Consider the following 19,853-nt stretch of genomic DNA (forward strand, 5'->3'; position numbering starts at 1 on the left):
AGCACGCTCCGCTGCAAAACAGAAGCCAACAATTAACAAGATAGGCAAAACACAGTGAACATGAATTTCTTTAAAATAAGAACCAACACTCACATCATTTTTCATCAGGCCACATTTCCAAGAGATTAATCCCATAAATGTTTCCATGTGTCTCATTGTGTATATACCACAGTCAACAACATTGTAGTTCTTTCTCCAACTAAGCTTTGCAACAATGGGATCCATAGCCAACACAATGTTGCTAGAGTCAGAAGTTTTTGGGTTCTCACCCAAAAACCTTCCAAAAGCATCAATCTATGACAAAACATTGTAAACCAGTGTTAAGCGTGACTAATAGTCAAAAGTCAATAGAACAACAAAAATGTGTCAAATTCAAACATATCGTTAATTAAAGTGGAGATACACCATATTTCTTGATGGCATCTTCATCTGAGAGTGAGTTGTCAAGAATGACGAAACGCTTCCTCACCAGGTCAACCACGTATAAGAAAAAGTGTTTCTCGTGTACAATTGGGAAAAAAAAACTGAAATTACAAAACAAATGACGTACAACCATAAGTACAGTCAAACTCTTCAAAGGGTACATTTTAACTAATCATGAGGCACATGTAAAAAATGAGAACAGTACATTGCAATATAAAGTGACCTTATTTAATACAAACGCAAAGAAAATTCCCTTTGACTCAAGCAGTTCAAATAAAACAAAAGCAGAATGCAGACATGGAATGATAGTATGACTCATGGTCTATGTTCCCAACGTGTGCAAATAGTTGCAACTGCTCATGCATATTAGATATTCCCCACATTGAGAAATTACAACATTAACATTGTAAATGTTTAAAAAGTACATTTAGTACGTTTAGAAAGTACATTGAGAAATTATAGCATTAACATTGTGTTAAATGGCCATTTATCTTACTTTGGCCTAATCTGAATTTTTTTAATATAAAATGGGTATATACAAGTTGAGGTTCAAATGAGTTTAGTAGTTGGAATTAATCAAAAAAAGAAAGGACTTATGCGATAATAGTATGTCTCAATTTTTTAAAAATGCAATAAACAATGGCAAAGAAAATTGCAAAGTATGTCAAGCAAACAATAACAACTTACGAGTGCGATTGAAGCTATGTCTATTCCCGGGAAAAGCTGCAACTCCATTTTTACACGAGCCTCGAATAATTCATAAATTTTTTCATCACTTAAACCTGGGCTGGGTTTCGCTAATACAGACTGCATGGGAAAGTAACGAAAGAGGGAAGTACAATATTTCAAAATACATATTACACACAGCATTTAAGAGTGTATGTAAATGTACTTACATGCACAAGCGTGGTAAAAAAGAACCGCTTCGGAGTACCAAGATTGTTTTCTTCCTCTTTACAATTCAAATATGATGACCAGCAATCAATTACAACACTCGAAACATGTTCAGACGGCTTTAATGACCACAAATGCATTCGCGTTGCAAAATAAGTCTTGTACGAATATAAGTGCTCACTAGAGCAAAAAATATAACAAATTACTTGTCAGGTGTGAAACACTGAAAATGACATACACAAAATGGTAATTTAGGCAGTACACATTTTAGATTACCTGCAACGACGATTGTTAGTGCCCCGGTCACTGAAAACATAATCAGCCACTTGAAGGTGCACCGCAGTAAGAGGTGTTAACACATTGGTGTCATCTTGGATAGCAGAAAACAACGGATCAAAACGAGATGACTGTTGCTTGTTGCTGGATAGAGGTATATAAGAAGGACTTGCCATGAAATGAACCCTTTTGGTAGCTGAAGAAGATTCACCAGTGACACGGCGATCCCGTTTAACCCCTTTAGCTGCGGCTAACCTTGCCTCACTCTCAGCAAAGTCTTTCTCCACCCCTAAATCGAATGAAAATTCACCAGTGACAGGTACAAATGAATTTCTCCACTTAGCACATTGTTCTCTGTGTTTAGCACGAGCAAGTTTCAATTTGTACGCTTTCTCAGCTGCATTTGCTACAGCAATAAACTGTTCATCCTCATCTAGTGTGCTGGATTCCCACGGTGGTGCACACGACACATCTTCGGTACCACCACCATATGTCAAATATACAAATTCAGTTGCCGAATGGGCCTGTTTGACACACTCTTCGCCTGGGAAACATTGCAAACCAACCGCGTATTTCTCATCTAACACAACCATATCTTCCATGACTCTCTTTGCTGAAGCAGTGTAGTCATCTGCAAACTCCTGGACAAGGCACAGTATGAGGGTACATATTTAGTACTATGAAGGTACATCTTTAGTACTATGAAGGTACAAAGAAAATATTTCAAAGTGAATCTTGAAAAGGAATAGTGAATACTTCGAGAATCAATGGATATACCTCCGGAGACGAGTATGAAATTGGAGATTTTGTATCAGTACTAACATCCCTCGACACTCTCCGTACTTTTTCAACCACTTGTCTACATGGATTAGAAAATCTAATTCTTTCCAAAGAATCGACCTTTTACACGACCAAGCCCAAACCGACCGACTTCCATCTCCTGCTTTTCCCTTGAGAAAAGTGCAGCAGATGTCCAATTCAAAAGAGTATAGTAATCTCTTTCTACAAATCGTTTTTCATGGACAACACGGTCAACATAAACAAGTTGCAAGGGAAAACAGGATTATGACTGGAAAATGGCAGGTTTTAAAACCATAATAACTAACAATAAATGTAACCCATAAGATTTGTACCATTAGAAACAGGAGAGGTCCACCAAAGTGATTCTTCTTCCCCTTCTTGACCCAATCCTTTGTGTTATACCGCAAACTCTCCATGACAAATTGACACCAATCAAGCTGACCAATGGCAGACACATTCCTCAGCGATTTTAGTACATGGTGATTGACGAACGGCTTCTGATTGTTGCGCATTAACAAAGACACAACAAGCACCACAAAATTAATCTTAAATTGATCACTGTAATCATCATGACAAATAATATGCTCTGCAAGGGTCTTGATATCCACTTGACCATCAACATGAAATTGAGCTTTCCAATGCGCGTAAAACGCATCACATTCTGCATCTTCATCACTACAGCATGAAAGTAAAACAGGTTTTCCTCCAATTGGGAGGCCAACAACATCATGAATACAAGAAGCAGAAACACAAAAGCGCTGTTTATCAGGTAGAATGATGAAATCCGAATACGGGTTGTAGTTCTCAATTAACCAATAACCAAGGCGTAAAGGAAGCCTTGTAACCCTTAGCCAAAACAATGAAGAAAAACCAATCTCTTCCAGAGCACACCATTGATTGTAATCAAGGTATCGAAGGACATCAACAAAACTTTTAGGTGACATCAAGGTGGTAATACGGGAGAACGTTGGAGTAGGATCATCAACAGTAGGACTGAGGTTGTTCAACCTCGGAGAAATACGGCGTGTAACAGTTCCAGGATCGCCTTTGCGCTTCAATAACTGAAAGCAGTTTTGCATGTAATATTAATCAGTTCTGTTGTGTTATACACGTTTCACGAAGAAATGTCCTATCAGTTTTATTGAAATGTACATGATCTACAACAATAATGTGCACGCAATTATGACCTTTTGCATGTGGTCTTAAATTGATGCTACTTACGTTAAAAGTACTTAAAATTCAACAAAAATTCAAAAAAGCACAAATTAGATCAAACTAAAAAACCACAAACAAATCGAAATGTATAAGCAAGTTACGAAATCAACAAACAATGCGACAAATACAAATTCCGATAGCATGCAAATGAAAACACAAATTTCAATTTTAAAAACAATACTGAACTCAAAATTCATCAATAAAATGAATAATCCGGCAAAATGAACATAAGAAACATTAATTTAGATTACGGTAGAGTTACATAAATTAAGGACTAAATCGAGAAAAGCTTGAAGCTAAAAAAGACTCACCTTCATGACGAAATAGGTAAGAGAAAATCCAACAGAAAAGACGAAAAATGCAACTCCAGAGAATAAGGAGAGAGAAATAGTTGAAAGCTTAACAAAGAAGGTCGGAATCCATGGTTGAAAGCTTAACGAAGAAGCGAGGTAAATTTCGTGAAAAAGAAAGACAAAGCCCTCAAGTTTTGGTAAAGCAGCGCGCGTTATAGGCCCTTAGATTAGCCGCGTCAGACAAGATCCAACGACTGACGCGCGTTCTCACGGTTCTCACGCTTGTGCCATTCTCATATGATCCGAAATCTAATAATAATAATAATAATAATAATAATAATAATAATAATAATAATAATAATAATAATAATAATAATAATAATAATAATAATAATAATAATAATAATAATAATAATAATAATAATAATAATAATAATAATAATAATAATAATAATAATAATAATAATAATAATAATAATAATAATAATAATAATAATAATAATAATAATAATAATAATAATAATAATAATAATAATACATTATACATTATACATGTATTATACTCTCACCATACATATATACATACTACCCTATCCAACCAGACTTATCCAATATAACTCCACCAAAATCCACCATCAATTAGAGAGAGGAAAGAAGAGAGAAAAACAGAAGAAAAGGGAGATTGTATTCCGTCACCTTGCCTCGAGATCGTAAGGTAAACCGTCTTAAACTAGTTTTTATATTATTTATTTAAGACCATTTACCCGGCTTGACCCCGACTCATCTTTGACCCGTGTCTTTGACCACTGTTGACCGTGTATATGGGCGTTTGACCGAGTTGAAATATGGGTTTTTGAGGCATGTGTGTCGCGGGTTAGGGCTTGGGTTTTGAAGGGGTTGCGGGTTGGTATGGGTATGGGTATGGGTATGGGTATGGGTATGGGCAGATCTAGGTCGAGGGTGGTGAGAGGTGTCGAGTGGTGGTGGTGGGTGGCAGTGAGGGTGGTTGTGGTGGCCGGAATAAGGGGTAGAAGGAGGATGTACGGATGGGGTGTTGTTGTTGCATCGTTGCTTGTTGTTGTTGTTGCTGCTGTGTTCTTGTTATAGCTGCCGGTGGTTGCTCCGTCGTGGTGGGTGACCCTTGGACCCACCGTGGTCAGGCCGGTGCATTGGTGGTGGTGGCGGCCACGGTGGTGGGGGGTTTGTGTGGGTGTGTCGTGAGGAGGGTGTTGTTGTTGGTGTTTTTTGTTGTTGTGGGTGGTGGTGGTCGTGGTTGCTCGGCTGGCCGTGGCCAGTGGTGGTGGTCCACAGTGGCAGCGGAGGTGGTGGTGGTTTCGGGTTAAGTTGGGTTTTTGAGTAAATAATTAAGACGGATTTTATTTAATTAATAATTTGTATTTATTTAGTCGTATACGTATTAATTCGTATAATTATACGTATTGGTATTTTAGATTTGTATAATTATACGTATTGGATTAGTATATTTATACATATTTGTATGATTATATGAGTATATTTATACGTATTTGTATTATTATCGTATTTTAGGAAATGGGGTTTATGAGACGGTTTTACGAGACGGACCTAGTTTGTGTGACGTTTTGCTTATGCGGATTTGCTGTGAGGTAGGTTTATCCTACTCAGTTTCATTGTTTCATTTATTTATTAAATGAGTCTTTTATCATACATTTACATTGAGTGAGTCAGTAATTGGCATGTTATACGGTATATCGTATTTATTGTGTTGTCTTGTATATCGGAGGACATGGTGGTTTGTTTGGTTACTTGTTTTGGAGATGTAAGATGGTTGGGAGACCCTCTTGCGCTTGAGTCGCCTCTTGGAGCTTCCCACTCCAAGAGGTATGTGCACATTAATGGCTTGAGTTACGGAGGGACTCATGTGGTTGAGATACGACGTCTAGCAGGGGATCCGGTTTGCTTCCGAACCCGGTACGCCTGGGCGTGTCCCGGTACCCGTTTGTGGTTATCGATATATCTGGGCGTGTCCCGATACCAGTGTGGTTGTCGGTATGTCTGGCCGTGTCCCGGTACCGTGGTGGAGGTTGCTTGACGGTGGTTCATTCATATCATAGTCATGTCGCACGTTCACACTCGAGTCTAGTCTCACTTTATTTATTTAATGAAGCTGACGTTTGTGTGTCTGTCTTATCACCTGTCTCTCTTAGGGTGGCCTGTGTCGATCCATATGATATCCTTTGGTTATATAGGGAGCAGGTTATGATCAGGTTGTTTGGATAGTACGCGGGAGACGGGACGAGCTTGATGATATCACGAGACGAGTCTAGTCGCCTAGAAGAGTATAGATATCACGATTTGTATTTTAGTTATTGATTTGTTTACGTTTATGTAATTCACTAAACATTTGTATTAATAAAATGTTCTTTGATTGAAGTTTTGATACACTACCTCGGGAAACCGAGATGGTAACGCTCTAATTATCTTGGCCGGATCATCGGAGTGTTACACTTAGTAACCCTAGATTTTAGGGGTTTGTCTTATGAGGAGTTAATTAGGATTTAGGGTAATTAGATGGTTTAATTAAGGAATTAAGAATACTTTATTGTTGTAGAACATATTTGTGATGAAGGTTAATTAATTAATTATAGGATGTGGCTTGTTAGAGGGGGGATTAGTGTGCTAATTGGAGGATTCCTAAAAGGTAGGGTTTCCCTACTCGGTTTCAATAAGTTTGAATGTTTACATGTATTGTTGTTGCATTATAACATGATTGTTGTGGGTAATTGTTGTTAGTCTCATAGAAGTGTTGAGATTTCATGGTGGCATTGGTTTCAATATATCATTAGACATGCGGTTCGATAATTGTGTCTCAAAGGATAATTAGGTTTGTGGGATTGCATTATAAGATGTTAATGGAGGGATTGTATCTTGCGGCATTTTTGTGGTTGTTGGTACACATGAGTACATGGCATGTTGATATGCATTATACATGATAAAAAGCATATTGGTAAAGGGTTATGTATGTGAAGCATTGAAAGTGGCATATTGTGTGCATAATGTACATATGTGATTGTGGAGGATGTTAGAGGAGTAGTGGTAGTGATATATGGTTGTTGAAGAGACGTAAGGCAGTTGAGAGACCGTCTTACGCTTGGGTCGCCTCTTGGAGCTTCCCACTCCAAGAGAGATGTGGACATTAATGACTTGAGTTATGGAGGGGTGTGTGTGGTTGAGGCACGACGCCTGACAGGGATCCGGTTAGCGTCCGGGTCCAGTACCACATGTGTGTCCCGAGTAGTTTGTTGCGGATTGCGGTCCGGTTGTTTGGTGGTCGGTATTGCGGTGCCGTCACCGGGTTGTTGGTACCGAGGGTGTGTCCCTGGTACCGGTGTGGTGGTTGCGGTGTTGTGTTAGATGTAGAGTCTTGTCTTGTACATTCATTTATCTTGTTTGCATCTTTACATTCTTGTGTCGTGTCTTAAGTAATTGTATTATTGAAACTGACGTGTGTTGGTTGTGTATAAATTGTCACCTATTTCCGGAGTGGTTTGTGTCAATCTGTATGATATTTCCGATCATATGGGGAGCAGTTTGAGTATAGATTTGGTTTTGGTGTCACGCGGGAGACGGGACGAGACACAGACCTTGTAGTCAAGTTGCCTAGTTGGTAGATGACATAAACTTTAGTCGAGTTGTATAATGTGTAGTTCACACTTGTATTCATTTACTCATTTGTAATTCATGAAACATGTTAATTATATATAAAGAGTTATTTAATTGTAGTTCCGTTTCACTGCCTTGGGAAGCCGAGATGGTAACGCTCCCAAATACCTTCTTGGCCGGGTAGATGGGGGTGTTACAGAAGCGCCTTTATTTCAGACTTAAATTGAGTACATACACAGGACTGAAATTGATTGAACATTGAAAAAACTCTAGATTTAGCACGAATAGGAAACACCCACAAGAAATGGGAATGACCATAATGTAACACAATGTAGTATTTAAACTATCTGAAACTAAGAACAAGAGATGTAAATAGATCTAAATGAACAATAATATCAAAAGGAGAAGTAGTATTGGTGACAAACTCGAAAAAAGGATGTCTGATATGCTTCCCTAGTAGACAAGTTTCACATAGGCTGAGTGGAACAACTTTATTACAAGAGATAAAATGACACCTTCGTAAGGAATCTAGATAGAATATTCTGGGTGTCTCAAGCGACGATGTCATAGAAGTTGAGGAAGAGTGGCGAAGTAGCAGGTTGAGGTCATGTGATGGAGGTGAAAGATGCGGCATTGGGCTTGGTAAAAAGGTAAAGATGGTCATGAGTATTACATGGGATAAGCTTCTGATTGGTTGCTAGGTCCTTCAGAGATAAACTACAAGGGTCAAACTCAACAGAGCAATTATTATCGGTTGTAAATTTTCGAATAGAGATAAGATGTTTGACAAGACTAGGAGTAACAAGCACACTATTAAGGGTTAAATTAGTAGAGTGAAGACACGTTTTGCTAATATGAGTTACATGCATGCTAGATCCATTACCAACCATCACTGTAGGAGATCAGTTACTACTAAAAGTAAGAACATAAGAGAGATTATCTGGATCTTGAGTCATATGATCAGTGGCTTCGGACTCCGGTGTCCATAACCAAGTTTCCGTCAGAGGGGCTGTAAGCTCATTGTGTCAATGCATGAACCAAGGCTAGAGGCTCCATATATAGCTTTCCCATATGGTCATTGCATAATCTGAGACGGTGTACAAGAAGGGCCTCATTGTTGTGGTGCTAGGATTGTTGTAGCAACCCGACCATGCCCAACCCGCAACTAGTAGAATGACAGAGGTCGTTGTTGTGGTCCTGGCCCAGGGAGTCCAGGTTGCATAATGGGAGCAAAACACAAAAGAGGTCCATGGTTGTAGTTGTACTAATTAACACAATCAATTTGATAACCACCCCTATAGCCACCTCTGTAATTGCCACCATTAAAACCACCATTACAAAAGCATTCGCAGCCTCTACGCCAATTATTTCAATCTCCTTGCCATCCTCCGCGAAAACCACCGTTATTATTTCGCCAATTCAGGTTATGGTTAGATTGATTTTAGATAATGATTCATGTTAGCCAACCTCGTTGTTTTGGATTAAGGCATTGTTAGTGACTTAGTGTTGTTATTGTTGTCGTCATTGTATCGTCGTTGTCGTTATAAATGTTTTAAGATTTTGCCTAAATCATTCTTTTAAAAAAAATATTGATATTATGATTATAGTACTTATCTAAAAAAACAACGTATAAATCGAACAATGAGGAAAAAAAGTCACATACATTTGTCATATCCATAAGGGTGGAGTTTAGTGGTTAAAACTTGGGTGAAATTTCCAAGGTCTTACGTTCAAGCCCTTTAGATAGCAGTATTTTGTCTGTATTAATGACCTGACACTATGTCTTCAGACTTCGAGCATGTCACCCTTTTAAAGTGAAGCTGACACGTTAGATACGTAAACGTTGTTTGTAGGCTGTCACGCACGTTAGCACGTATGACAATGTTGGTTCAACAAAGAGGATTGTATGGACAATAAGGCTAGGATGTAGATTGAACAATTATTGGAAAAGGAAGACAAAATATGTTGCTTGGTTAAAGTTCCCCACGAAGGTATAACTAGGGTTAGCAATGGATTTGGTGCTACGTGGGATATGATCCTCTGTAGGGTGCAATCATACGTTGCTAGGCATATTGAAGAAAATGAGTCATTTGGTGTTGCTATGTAGAGGCAATTAAACGTGGTGTAGTTAAGTCATGGCCCAAACAATATCACATCTTTCATATATCTAATCAAACACACACTTTATTATGATCATAATAACACTTGAAGAATTATGGCACTAAAAATTCAGAGGAGGAGAAAATTGGTACATAAAATGGTACTAGCTAGAATGAATCTAATCACGCAAACACTCTCGTTGATGTATGATTGTTTGTATAGTTGCAATCAACTTTCCATGGTATCTAGTTGACAATGAACACATGTAATATGGGTTGCTCCACATTGTAAAGGGAGATTGAAACTATTGAAGTGACACTTTTTTCAATACGGTTTTGGTGATGATGGGGTCAAAATTTAAAAAGGACCTGAAATATTATGATTTCAATATTTTATGGGGAAAAATGTATAAAATCAAATGATACGACATCAAAACGTGGGATCTATATGAGCAAGGATGAACAAAATTTCTCAAACGAAAATGATATGATAGATACATAATCGGCTATACTGTGTTCTCTTTGACTCTTAAGACCCGAAGTTCAAATATTAGGGGTGGTTCTAACTTAGAATGATATTATCTACATGAGGGTTGTGTTCGACTCCTCTAACACGCGTATTTTTGCCACAATTTCCTTACTGAATGCAAAGGCAAGCTTTTTGCCACAATTTTTGCTAGATTTTAAACTAGTTTGATTGCCTACGAATTAAATCAAAGAGAATTCAATATAATCCAGCTCTTTTTTTCCCCAAGAAAAGCCCATATTTGTAATGATCTAAAGAGTTTTGATACGGATTTAACGATACCCAAACCAAGTAATTTATTGGCATATAATAGGCTATACTTCAGCTGTTAAGGTCATTCATTAGGTCATATATGAGGTTGAGTTAGTCTTGTGAAGACGGTTTTAAAGTAATACAGTTATAAAACGGATTCAAACACAGTTTTATTAGTGAATAAAAGTGATTACTAAAAGATTTCATTTTACAATAAATCTGTGTTCGTCTTATACAAAACAATTTTACACTAATATAGCCTCGTTTTACAAGAAGTACTACTACTATTTGGGTAAAAATCTATTGATGATGCGGTAAAGTTCTGGATTCAAAAAAAAAATGTAATGTGTGCGCCCAATACCCCATTAAAAATTTCCAAATCTTGGCCCACTTTTTTGAAGGCCATAAGCCCTTAAAACGTATGTACAAATTTTAGAGGTGGGAATCGGGTTGTCGGATCGGATCATGTCGGGTCAGCCTATCTTTTTGGGTCGAATCAGGTCGTTGTCGGGTCGGGTCATTTCAAGTCAAATGGATATATGATATATCGATTTGGGTCGGGTTCGGTTACTTGTCTTTATCGCATTACTTCAATTTTTTACCATTAAATTTAATTTTCAACCATTATTTGGTTTAGTTACTTCATTATTAAGTCAAACGTATCAATCTAAACACAAAATTATTTTTATTTTGATCAATATTAAGTTTAATAATTGTCGGGTCATCAATTTAATTGTGTCAATATCGGGTCGGGTCTGGTTTGGGTTCGGGCTTGTCGGGTTACAGGTCGTCATCGGATTGGGTCGAGTCGGTTTCCAATTGCAATATTATTGGGTTCTGTCATATTGGGTTTGCTAAGATTCGGGTCGAATCATTTAAGATGGGTCAAACTTGCCAACTCAATGTACAATTGCACATGCTACAATGTCGGCCCGTGGAACAAACTCCGTTTATTGAACTGTTCCCAAATTTTTGTCAATCCATTGGACTGTGGAATGGGTTTAACAAAACACCAATTCTCATTGAAGACGGACATTTTTCGTCACAAGTTGAAAATGGGCTAAATATCGTCATTTTAACGACAAAATGTGACTATTTTAATGACAAATTATTATAGCTTAGGAAATTATTCTGGTAACTTTTTAGGTAAAATGGTTACATTTTCGTCTTAAATGGATCACGAAGTTTTACCCCGTTTTTAGTTTGTGACAAAATATACCCGTCACAAGCAAGACACTTTGTTGACAAAATAACTACGGAGTACTAGCAAAATTTCCAATGATGAATTATCCGCAACTACCAAAATAACTACGGAGTACTAGCAAAATTTCTCGTGATTTGTTTGCCAAAAGGAAAAATATTGGTGACTGAAACTAAAAAAATTGTTCTTCCATAGGGTGTATAATTTTCACATGTCTGCACTCTGCATAATTTTGTACAAAGTAGTAGTTTGAAGCGTTTATTGGTCCGGTCTTGAATCAGCCCACACCAAATTTTGTGGACCGAATACCCACCTAATTAAAAAAGGTGGACCAAAGATTGGATCATAATTACATTAATCTAGTCCAGATCGGGTCGAATATATAAGTGGATCGGACTTGATAGACCAAATTTAATTTTCTTATACAAATGCGTTGAATAAACGAATTGTTCCGGGTGTAATTCCGGAGCAGGATTGTGACCACTTAAGCTTGTTGAATGATGTCGTTGGTCGTCTCTTCCTTTCACTCTTTCCTATCAAGATGAACAAACTGAGGGCTCGGCTTGGTACCGAGCGTACTCACTCCGACGCTCAAGTCAGTAAACTTAGAGAGATAAGTTGTGTGTTAACTTGGCAAAGTATATTGTAGAGAGATAAGGGAGTTTATACCAGAATTTCGGTTAGTTTCTCAATGAGGGATGTGGAGTATTTATAGACTTTCACCTTTTGTCACGTAGTGGCCAAGTGGCCAAGTGGCATAGCAGGTGGAAAGACTGTTTTACCCTTGGCCGAGAGACCCATGACAGGCCGGCGGGCCTGGTTGACTCCATGTCGAGGGGACTGGATGTGAGTATGCGGATATGCCTCTCGGCCGGCTAGTTGTCGAGACGAGACCCAAGTGACAGGCCGACAGGCTTTGTCGGTTATGCTGTTAATATGTTGACTTGCTGTCTTTTTAGCTTTGAGCTTGCTCAATATGTTGACTCGGTCAGCGGGTGCAGAATATGCCCCATCAATTTGCCCCCAGCGTAGTCTATGTCGTGGTATGGACCTTCGATGCGTGTTGAGCGTATTCTGCGCATGTCGAACTTCTTCCTCGGCTTGGTCCTGTTCAGGCCGTACCATATCTCCCCTCCACATGGTTGTGTAATGGACATCGAATGTGGAAAAGAAAATGGCGCTGGCCGAGACCAAGGTTGAGAGTGTCGTGTGCTTTTGATTGCCCGGCCGTCCGCCAAGCTTGGTTGATCACCGATTAGCAAGTAGATACCAAGGAGCGTGTCGAAGAAGATTTGTCACTGCATGTCGATTGACATTCCGTGGCTGCATGTTTGACACGTGGCCTGGTGCTGATTGGTGGACGCTTCATGGGCTTTGCTCTGATTGGTCCACTGAATGGGCTTTGCTCTATAAATAGAGCAGTATGCCCCTCATTTTGACCTGCAAACTTCTTTTTCTCAAAAATTTTCTTCTCTCTAGTTTTCGAAGCGTTTTTCTCTTTCTAACTTTCGAAGCGTTACTCGGCGTAACACTTTCTTTCAAGGTAAACAAACAAATTCTTCCCCAACTTTTATTTGTTAATTAATTGTTGCCACCATGCCTGCTGCTGATGCTCTGCCTAGTACCTCAACTCCGGGGGGCGAACCGTCGAGTCCCGATGAATAGGAGCCACTGGTTGTCACCCCGATAGGGTTCAGGGGTCGCTTGTCGCCTTCTCCTGAAATTGATGAGAAATTTTTGGAGGATTTTGATGATGAGGAGGAGGAAAAGATCCATTCTGATGTAGAGAGGCCGCATTTCTTGTGGCACGGCGAAGCCTGCTCGATTAAACCCGATCGTGTTTGGACGAACAAGTTCGCTAGTGTCTCCGGGCCTGAACTTTTTGAAGACCATTACTCCTTCGGCAGGGGGTATAGAATTATTGTCCCTGAGGGTGATCAAGCAGTCTGTTGCCCTCCCGAAGGTTGTATCGGCGTGTATATTAGACATCTGGAGTATGGGCTCCGATTTCCTCTTAATGAACACGTCGCGGCCATAATCAAAGCCATGAATGTCGCCGTGGCACAACTGCATCCGTTGGCCATTAGGACGATTATTGGCTTTGTATGGTTATGTCTTTTTAAAGGGGAGGCCCCAACGGTGAACCTTTTCCGCCGGCTCCACCATCTTCGGCAGTCCACCCTAGGCGGCACGGGGTGGTACAGCGTGCAGACCGAGCCGGGATACGTCACCGTCTCCAAGCTGACATCTTGCAAGGACTGGAAGGGGCGGTGGGTATATGTCGAGGTTCCGGAGGACTATCCACTGCCCCCGGTCCTTCCAGCAGCGCCGCGTCAATTTGCGGTGTGAGAGTCAGGGGGAGCATGAAAGATATGTCTTCCGTAATAAGATTAAGATGGACGCCAAGAAGGTCTATCTTAAGGACGACAAGGTGCGGGCAATGAGCATGTTCGAGGCTGAGAGGGATGGCACGCCGAAGGGATGGATGCCTCCGACGCAGATCGTCCTTCAAGACGAGCCGCTTTGTCACGTCGGCCTCATACCGGCCCTCGGCCAAGGTGAGTGGGGTCGGTATGAGGCCCACCTTTGCTTTTTATGCTTCTGTATTTGAGCCTTGGTTTACTTCCTTTGCTTAACTATTGACTTTGTTTCTTGCAGATCGATTTGGCCGGGATCTCTCTGTCTCCATCCTAAACAAGTTGGGACTTGACCAGGACGGGAGAGTTGTTGAGCTGCACCCTAAGGCCGCGCCGCGTGATCGCAGACTGGCCCCGCACGAACTCATGGAGCAGACGTTGAAGACAATGGATGTGGGGGCGACTCAAGCGGAGATTGGCGGTAACGTGCCGCGCCGGAGACCAAAAACAACGTCTACGGCGGCTACGACGTCAACTCCAACTCAATCTCCAATCCCCGCAGTCCAAAAGGATAAGGTGGTCGTCAATGTTGACGAGGACGTCACCGTTCTGAAGGGTCCTCCTCCTTCAAATAAGAGGAAGGAAACAACGCCTGCTGCTGTTGTTACCGAGGCAGGGAAAGAGAAGGGGTCAGCCGGCCCTCTGTCCAAGAAGGCTAAGACTGGTACGGATCTAACCCATGGCTCAGATTTAGCAGGTTCTTTAGGCATTCCTGATGACAGGCTTTCTGATATGTCAATGAATGTTGACATGGATGCTTTGTCTGGGTTTTTTATACATCAGCCGTCGCCGGCTGTCGTTCTCACTGAACGGCAATTGGAGAAGCAGCCTGTGCAGACGGGCGATAAAAATGTCACCGCCGACTCCTCATCCGAGAAGGTTTCCTCCGTTCAGCTCAGGGCGGACGGCATAAGGTTGGCCAAGAGGCTGGTGAAGTGGGCTGAACTAGCCGACACTCATCTTGTCGAGCAAGAAAAGCTCGTGGCTCAAACTTCCCCTACGCTCGAACGGCTTAGGCTTGAGCTTGTCGCTGCTAGGAAGGAGGCCGAGAGGACGAAGAAGGACTTCCTGGCCACCATGAAGGACTTCCTCGCTGAGCGAAAGCTTAAGGAGGACGCTGAGAAGGTGGTCCTGGCCGAGAGAGCTAAGGTCGAGTCTGCGCTGGCTGATGCCGCTAAGCTGCGGGAGGAGAGAAACAAATTTGAGGGCGGCTATAAGGCCATGGTTGAGCAGAGGGAAAGATGGAAGTCCCTGCATTCGGCCGAGGTGAAGGGGCACAAAGGCTATCCTTGCTCAGAGGGAGAAGGATATTGAGATGCTGAAAACCGTCATCATCCCTGACATGTGTGCCCGGTACCGGGACCAAGCTGAAGATGCTACCAGGAATGCGATTAAAGAGCTCCTTCCTGAAGGCACCTTCCCGTGGCAAGATTTTGACAGGCTTCTGGATGAAAAGGCGGCTGCTGCGGAGGCCAAGGCCGCGGCCGAGGCGAAGGCGGCGAAGGCTGCTCAGGAAGCTGCGGCCAAGGCGGCCCATGATGATAAGGTGAAGGAGGCCAGAGAGGAGGCTGAGAGGGCAAAGGCAAGTGAAGCTGCCAAGCCGTCCTCCGGGGCCGCCCACCGTTGGTGATCTTGCTCTGCTGCCGGTGGCGGCAGCAAAGAACAAGCATAGGGAGACGGGCGGTCGTCACCATATTCACCCGGCCCTTCGGACAGCTTCAGCTATTCGGGGGCCAACTATTGAGCCTTTCCTCCCTGCCATCCTTTTGGCGCTTCATGTCTTGATGTTGTAATCTTTTGTTGTTCCTTCTTTTTTGTTAAACTTTGGTAGGTTGTGTTTAGGCTATCCCTATGGGGGGACTACGTCGACTTTGTTTTGCCTCACTTGTAAACATTTTTAATAAAGTTTGTTTATTTGCCTTTGGCTTGGCCGAGGCTTTGATCTCATCCTCCATTCAGTTGTCTTCTTACGTTTTTAAACATATTTAGCGCTTTTTCGTTTTTACCTTTGGCTTGGCCGAGGCAGTTAGATTGCGTATCTCAACTGTACTTAAACGTTTTTAGCATATTGGTCGTGTCCTTTGCTGCACCTGAACAGGCCGAGATAGCAAGGTTCACGTTTCCCAATCTGCTTAGCAACATGTTGGCATGTCGGTCGCTTCCTCCTCCACTCCCGGCTTTGGTCGAGGCGGTCAGATTTGCGCTTCTCAACTGCTGTTGTAAACATGTTAGCATATCGGTCGTTTCCCCGTCACTCCCGGCTTTGGCCGAGGCAATCGAGGTTACGGCTCGACTGCATTCGTATCTATAGACATATTGATCACTTCCTCTGCCACTCCCGGATTGGCCGAGGCAGTCAGATTTGCGTTTCTCAACTGTACTTATACGTTCTTAAGCATGTTGGTCGCTTTTGCGAGTATCAATTGCATTTGTAGTGACTGCCCGGCTTTGGCCGTGGCGTCTACTAGTGACTGCCCGGCTTTGGCCGTGGCGTCTACTTTGGAACGACTACGGAGGGGACAAGCATTTCGATGGAAAACTTGGATCACTCTTCATAAGATATAATCACGCGTTGGGGTGCCCACAACGGTCTCGGACACCTCCGCCGCTATACGAAATACTTCCTAAGGTTGTCTGTGTTCCAGTGGCTCATTAGAGGCACACACTCCATGTCTGTCAGCCGGTATGTCCCCGGCCTCATTTCTTCAACCACCCTGTAGCTTCCTTCCCAGTTGGCCGTCATTTTACCATGGATGTTTCCTTTGTTTGTTGCGGCCGACTTTCTCAGGACTAGATCTCCTACTCTTAAGTCTCTTTTGTGGACCCTACGGTTGTATGCTCTTCTCCTTCGGTTTTGATATACTGCTAAGTTGAGCCGTGCCGTATCTCGGCTTTCTTCGACCAGGTCTAGGGAGGCTCTCATGCCTTCTTCATTTTCGACTGGGTTAAAGGTTTGCGTTCGAATGGCACGCACCGCTTCAATTGGCTGGACGGCCTCAGACCCATAGACTAGGTGGAATGGACTGTACCCTGTTGCTTCTTTCTCCGTGGTTCGAAGTGACCACAGGACGCCGGGTAGTTCATCAGCCCATCTTCTCTTTAGATCTTCAACCTTCTTCTTCAACCCGTTCAGTATTGTTTTATTAGCTGCCTCCGCCTGCCCGTTGCTCTGAGGGTGGCAGACGGAGGAGTATGCAAATTTGATACCGAGCTCTTCCAACCAATTCATCACCATGTTGCTCCAAAACTCTCGGCCATGGTCAAATACAATGACTTGGGGTAACCCAAAACGAGTTATGATGTTCTCCCAAATCACCTTTCTTACGGCCATTGTGGTCTTAGCAGTGCTGCTTGACCTCGACCCATTTGGTGAAGTAGTCAACGGCGACGATCAGATACTTCCTTCCTCCGGAGGCCGTCGAAAATGGTCCTAATAAATCCATCCCCCACTGTGCAAATGGTAGGGGACTAAGTATCGGGCTGCGAGGTCTCGGGAAGGTGCATGACACGAGCATGCATCCGACAATTCTTGCACTTCTTGGTTTTTGCCCTGGAATCTTTCAAAGCATGGTAGGCCGAAGTAGCCGGCTCGGAGAGCTTTGTGGGCTAGCGTTCTCGCCCCTATGTGATGTCCATGATGCCTTCGTGAATCTCTGTCAAGTATAAGCTCCGCGTCGGCTACCGGGCCGACACATTTCAAGAGTGGTCTTATTACGGACCTTCTGTACAATTCTCCTTCGAACACTAAGTACCTTGCAGCGATCCTTCTTATCTTTCGAGACAGTTGCGGTCCTCCAGCAACTCTTTTGTCGGCTTGTATTTCATTATCGGAGTCATCCACGTCGTCTCGGCTTCGATGTCGCCCACCATCTTGACGGTCTCGGTGATGCTTTTAGCATTTCGATATCCACCAAAGACGGTTCGTGACATTCTTGATGCTTGAACGGCAAGTTTTGAGAGAGCGTCGGCTTGGTTGTTCTCAGACCTGGGGATGCACTGTATTTGGAAAGATTTCAATTTTGAGGTGTCAGCTTTTACCCTCTCCAGGTACGTTACCATCCCATCGTCTCGAGTCTCATACTCTCCTCTGATTTGATTAGTCACTAGGAGCGAGTCTGTTTTCAACACAATATGCTCCGCCCCGGCAGCTCTAGCTAACTCGACTCCAGTTATCACCGCCTCATATTCGGATTCGTTATTTGAGGCCGAGAAGGTAAACTTCAAGGCGTACTCAAACTCATCTCCGTTAGGGCTGATGATAAGGATGCCGGCTCCTGAGCTGTTCGCCGTGGAGGACCCGTCGGTATACACTTCCCACACGCCGGATGTGATTCTTCTTGATATGTGCACTCAGCCAGGAAGTCTGCAAGGGCTTGCTCCTTTATCGAAGGCCTCGGCTTGTACTGAATGCCAAAGCCGGAGAGCTCCACCGCCCATTTGATAAGTCTGCCGGATTTTTCGAATTTTTCCAATGCTTTCTCCAATGGCTGGTCGGTTAAGACCGTCACGGGATGTGCGTCGAAGTAGGGTTTCAGCTTCCTTGCGGCAACGACGACGGCGAAGGCCGCTTTTTCGATTAGTGGGTAATTTCTTTCGGCGGCCAGCAGTGTATGGCTGATAAAGTAGATTGGGTACTGCTGCTTATTTTCTTCCCGACGACACAGACGACCATGGCCGAGGTAGCTGCTAAGTATAGATATAGCGTCTCTCCCAGCGTCGGCCTGGACAGGGTCGGTAGTGTCAGAAGGTGGGCTTTCAGTTGCTTGAAAGCCATGCTCTGTTCCTCCCCTCAGCTAAAGTTTTTATTCCCTTTCAGCACTTTAAAGAACGGAGTGCTCTTGTCGGCCGACCGAGAGATGAAACGGGCGAGAGCCGCCATCCTTCCGGTCAGCATCATAACCTCTTTTCGATTTCTCGGCTCCGGTAGGTCTAGTATTGCTTGGACTTTCTCTGGATTGGCATCAATTCCCCTGGCGCTGACAAGCACGCCGAGGAACTTGCCGGCCCGGACACCGAAGTTGCATTTCTTTGGGTTAAGCTTCATTTCATATTTCCTTAGTGAACAAAATGTTTCGCTCAAATCGGCTAAGTGCTCACTGTCAGACTTCCTTTTTACAATAGCATCGTCGACGTAAGGCTCGATGTTTCGCCCTTTTTTATCTTGGAACACTTTGTCCACCAGCCTAGTGTAAGTTGCGCCAGCGTTCTTCAAACCGAACGGCATCATTTTATACATGAAGGTGTCGTGTATGGTGATGAATGCGCATTTAGGCATATCTTCCTCGGCCATAAATACCTGATGATACCCTGAGAAGGCGTCTAGCAGGCTTAGTATAGTGTAGCCTGCCGTTGCGTCAATTAAACTATCTATTCTAGGCAAGGGATAGCAATCTTTAGGGCACGCTTTATTAAGATTGGTAAAATCAATACACATCCTCCACGCCCCAGACGATTTCCTCACCATTACAACATTTGCTAGCCACTCAGGGTAAGTACAAGGTATGATAAAGCCCGCCGCTAATAATTTGTCTATTTCAGCTTTGATGGCCTCATCCTTCTCGGCCGAGGAGTTCCTCATCTTCTGCTTGACAGGCCGAGCGGTGGAGAGTACGTTCAGCTTGTGAACGATCACCTCTCGGCTCACGCCTGGCATCTCGGCAGCTGAGTATGCGAAGACATCTTTGTTCTTCCTCAGCAGGTCTAGGAGATCGGCTCCGAATTTTTTGGCTCAGTCGGCACCAAGCGATTTACGGTGCGCTCTGGGTCAATTTCCACTTCCTCGGTCTCGGATCCTTCGACCATGCTGACATTAGT

General features: G+C 42.8%; 1 protein-coding gene across 1 annotated transcript; it reads right to left on the bottom strand.

The window, feature by feature from the left end:
• Positions 1–294: 294 nt before the first annotated feature.
• LOC141620676 (uncharacterized) lies at positions 295–2,432 on the bottom strand. Its single transcript, XM_074437485.1, has 5 exons — positions 2,371–2,432; positions 1,594–2,234; positions 1,320–1,497; positions 1,111–1,230; positions 295–330 (listed from the first exon to the last, which is right to left on the bottom strand). Exons 2-5 carry the CDS (start codon positions 2,193–2,195, stop codon positions 295–297), a joined length of 936 nt encoding a protein of 311 aa, XP_074293586.1. The 5' UTR covers positions 2,196–2,234; positions 2,371–2,432.
• Positions 2,433–19,853: the final 17,421 nt, after the last annotated feature.

The sequence above is a fragment of the Silene latifolia genome, chromosome X (genome assembly GCF_048544455.1).
Source record: "Silene latifolia isolate original U9 population chromosome X, ASM4854445v1, whole genome shotgun sequence".
NCBI classification, from domain to species: domain Eukaryota; kingdom Viridiplantae; phylum Streptophyta; class Magnoliopsida; order Caryophyllales; family Caryophyllaceae; genus Silene; species Silene latifolia.

Coding starts and splice junctions, on each gene's coding strand:
- LOC141620676 (XM_074437485.1), bottom strand. CDS start 2,195: ATGGAAGATATGGTTGTGTTAGATGAGAAATACGCGGTTGGTTTGCAA. Junction 1,498..1,593: donor ACTAACAATCGTCGTTGCAG/GTAATCTAAAAT, acceptor TTTTTGCTCTAG/TGAGCACTTATATTCGTACA. Junction 1,231..1,319: donor TTTTTACCACGCTTGTGCAT/GTAAGTACATTT, acceptor TTTCCCATGCAG/TCTGTATTAGCGAAACCCAG.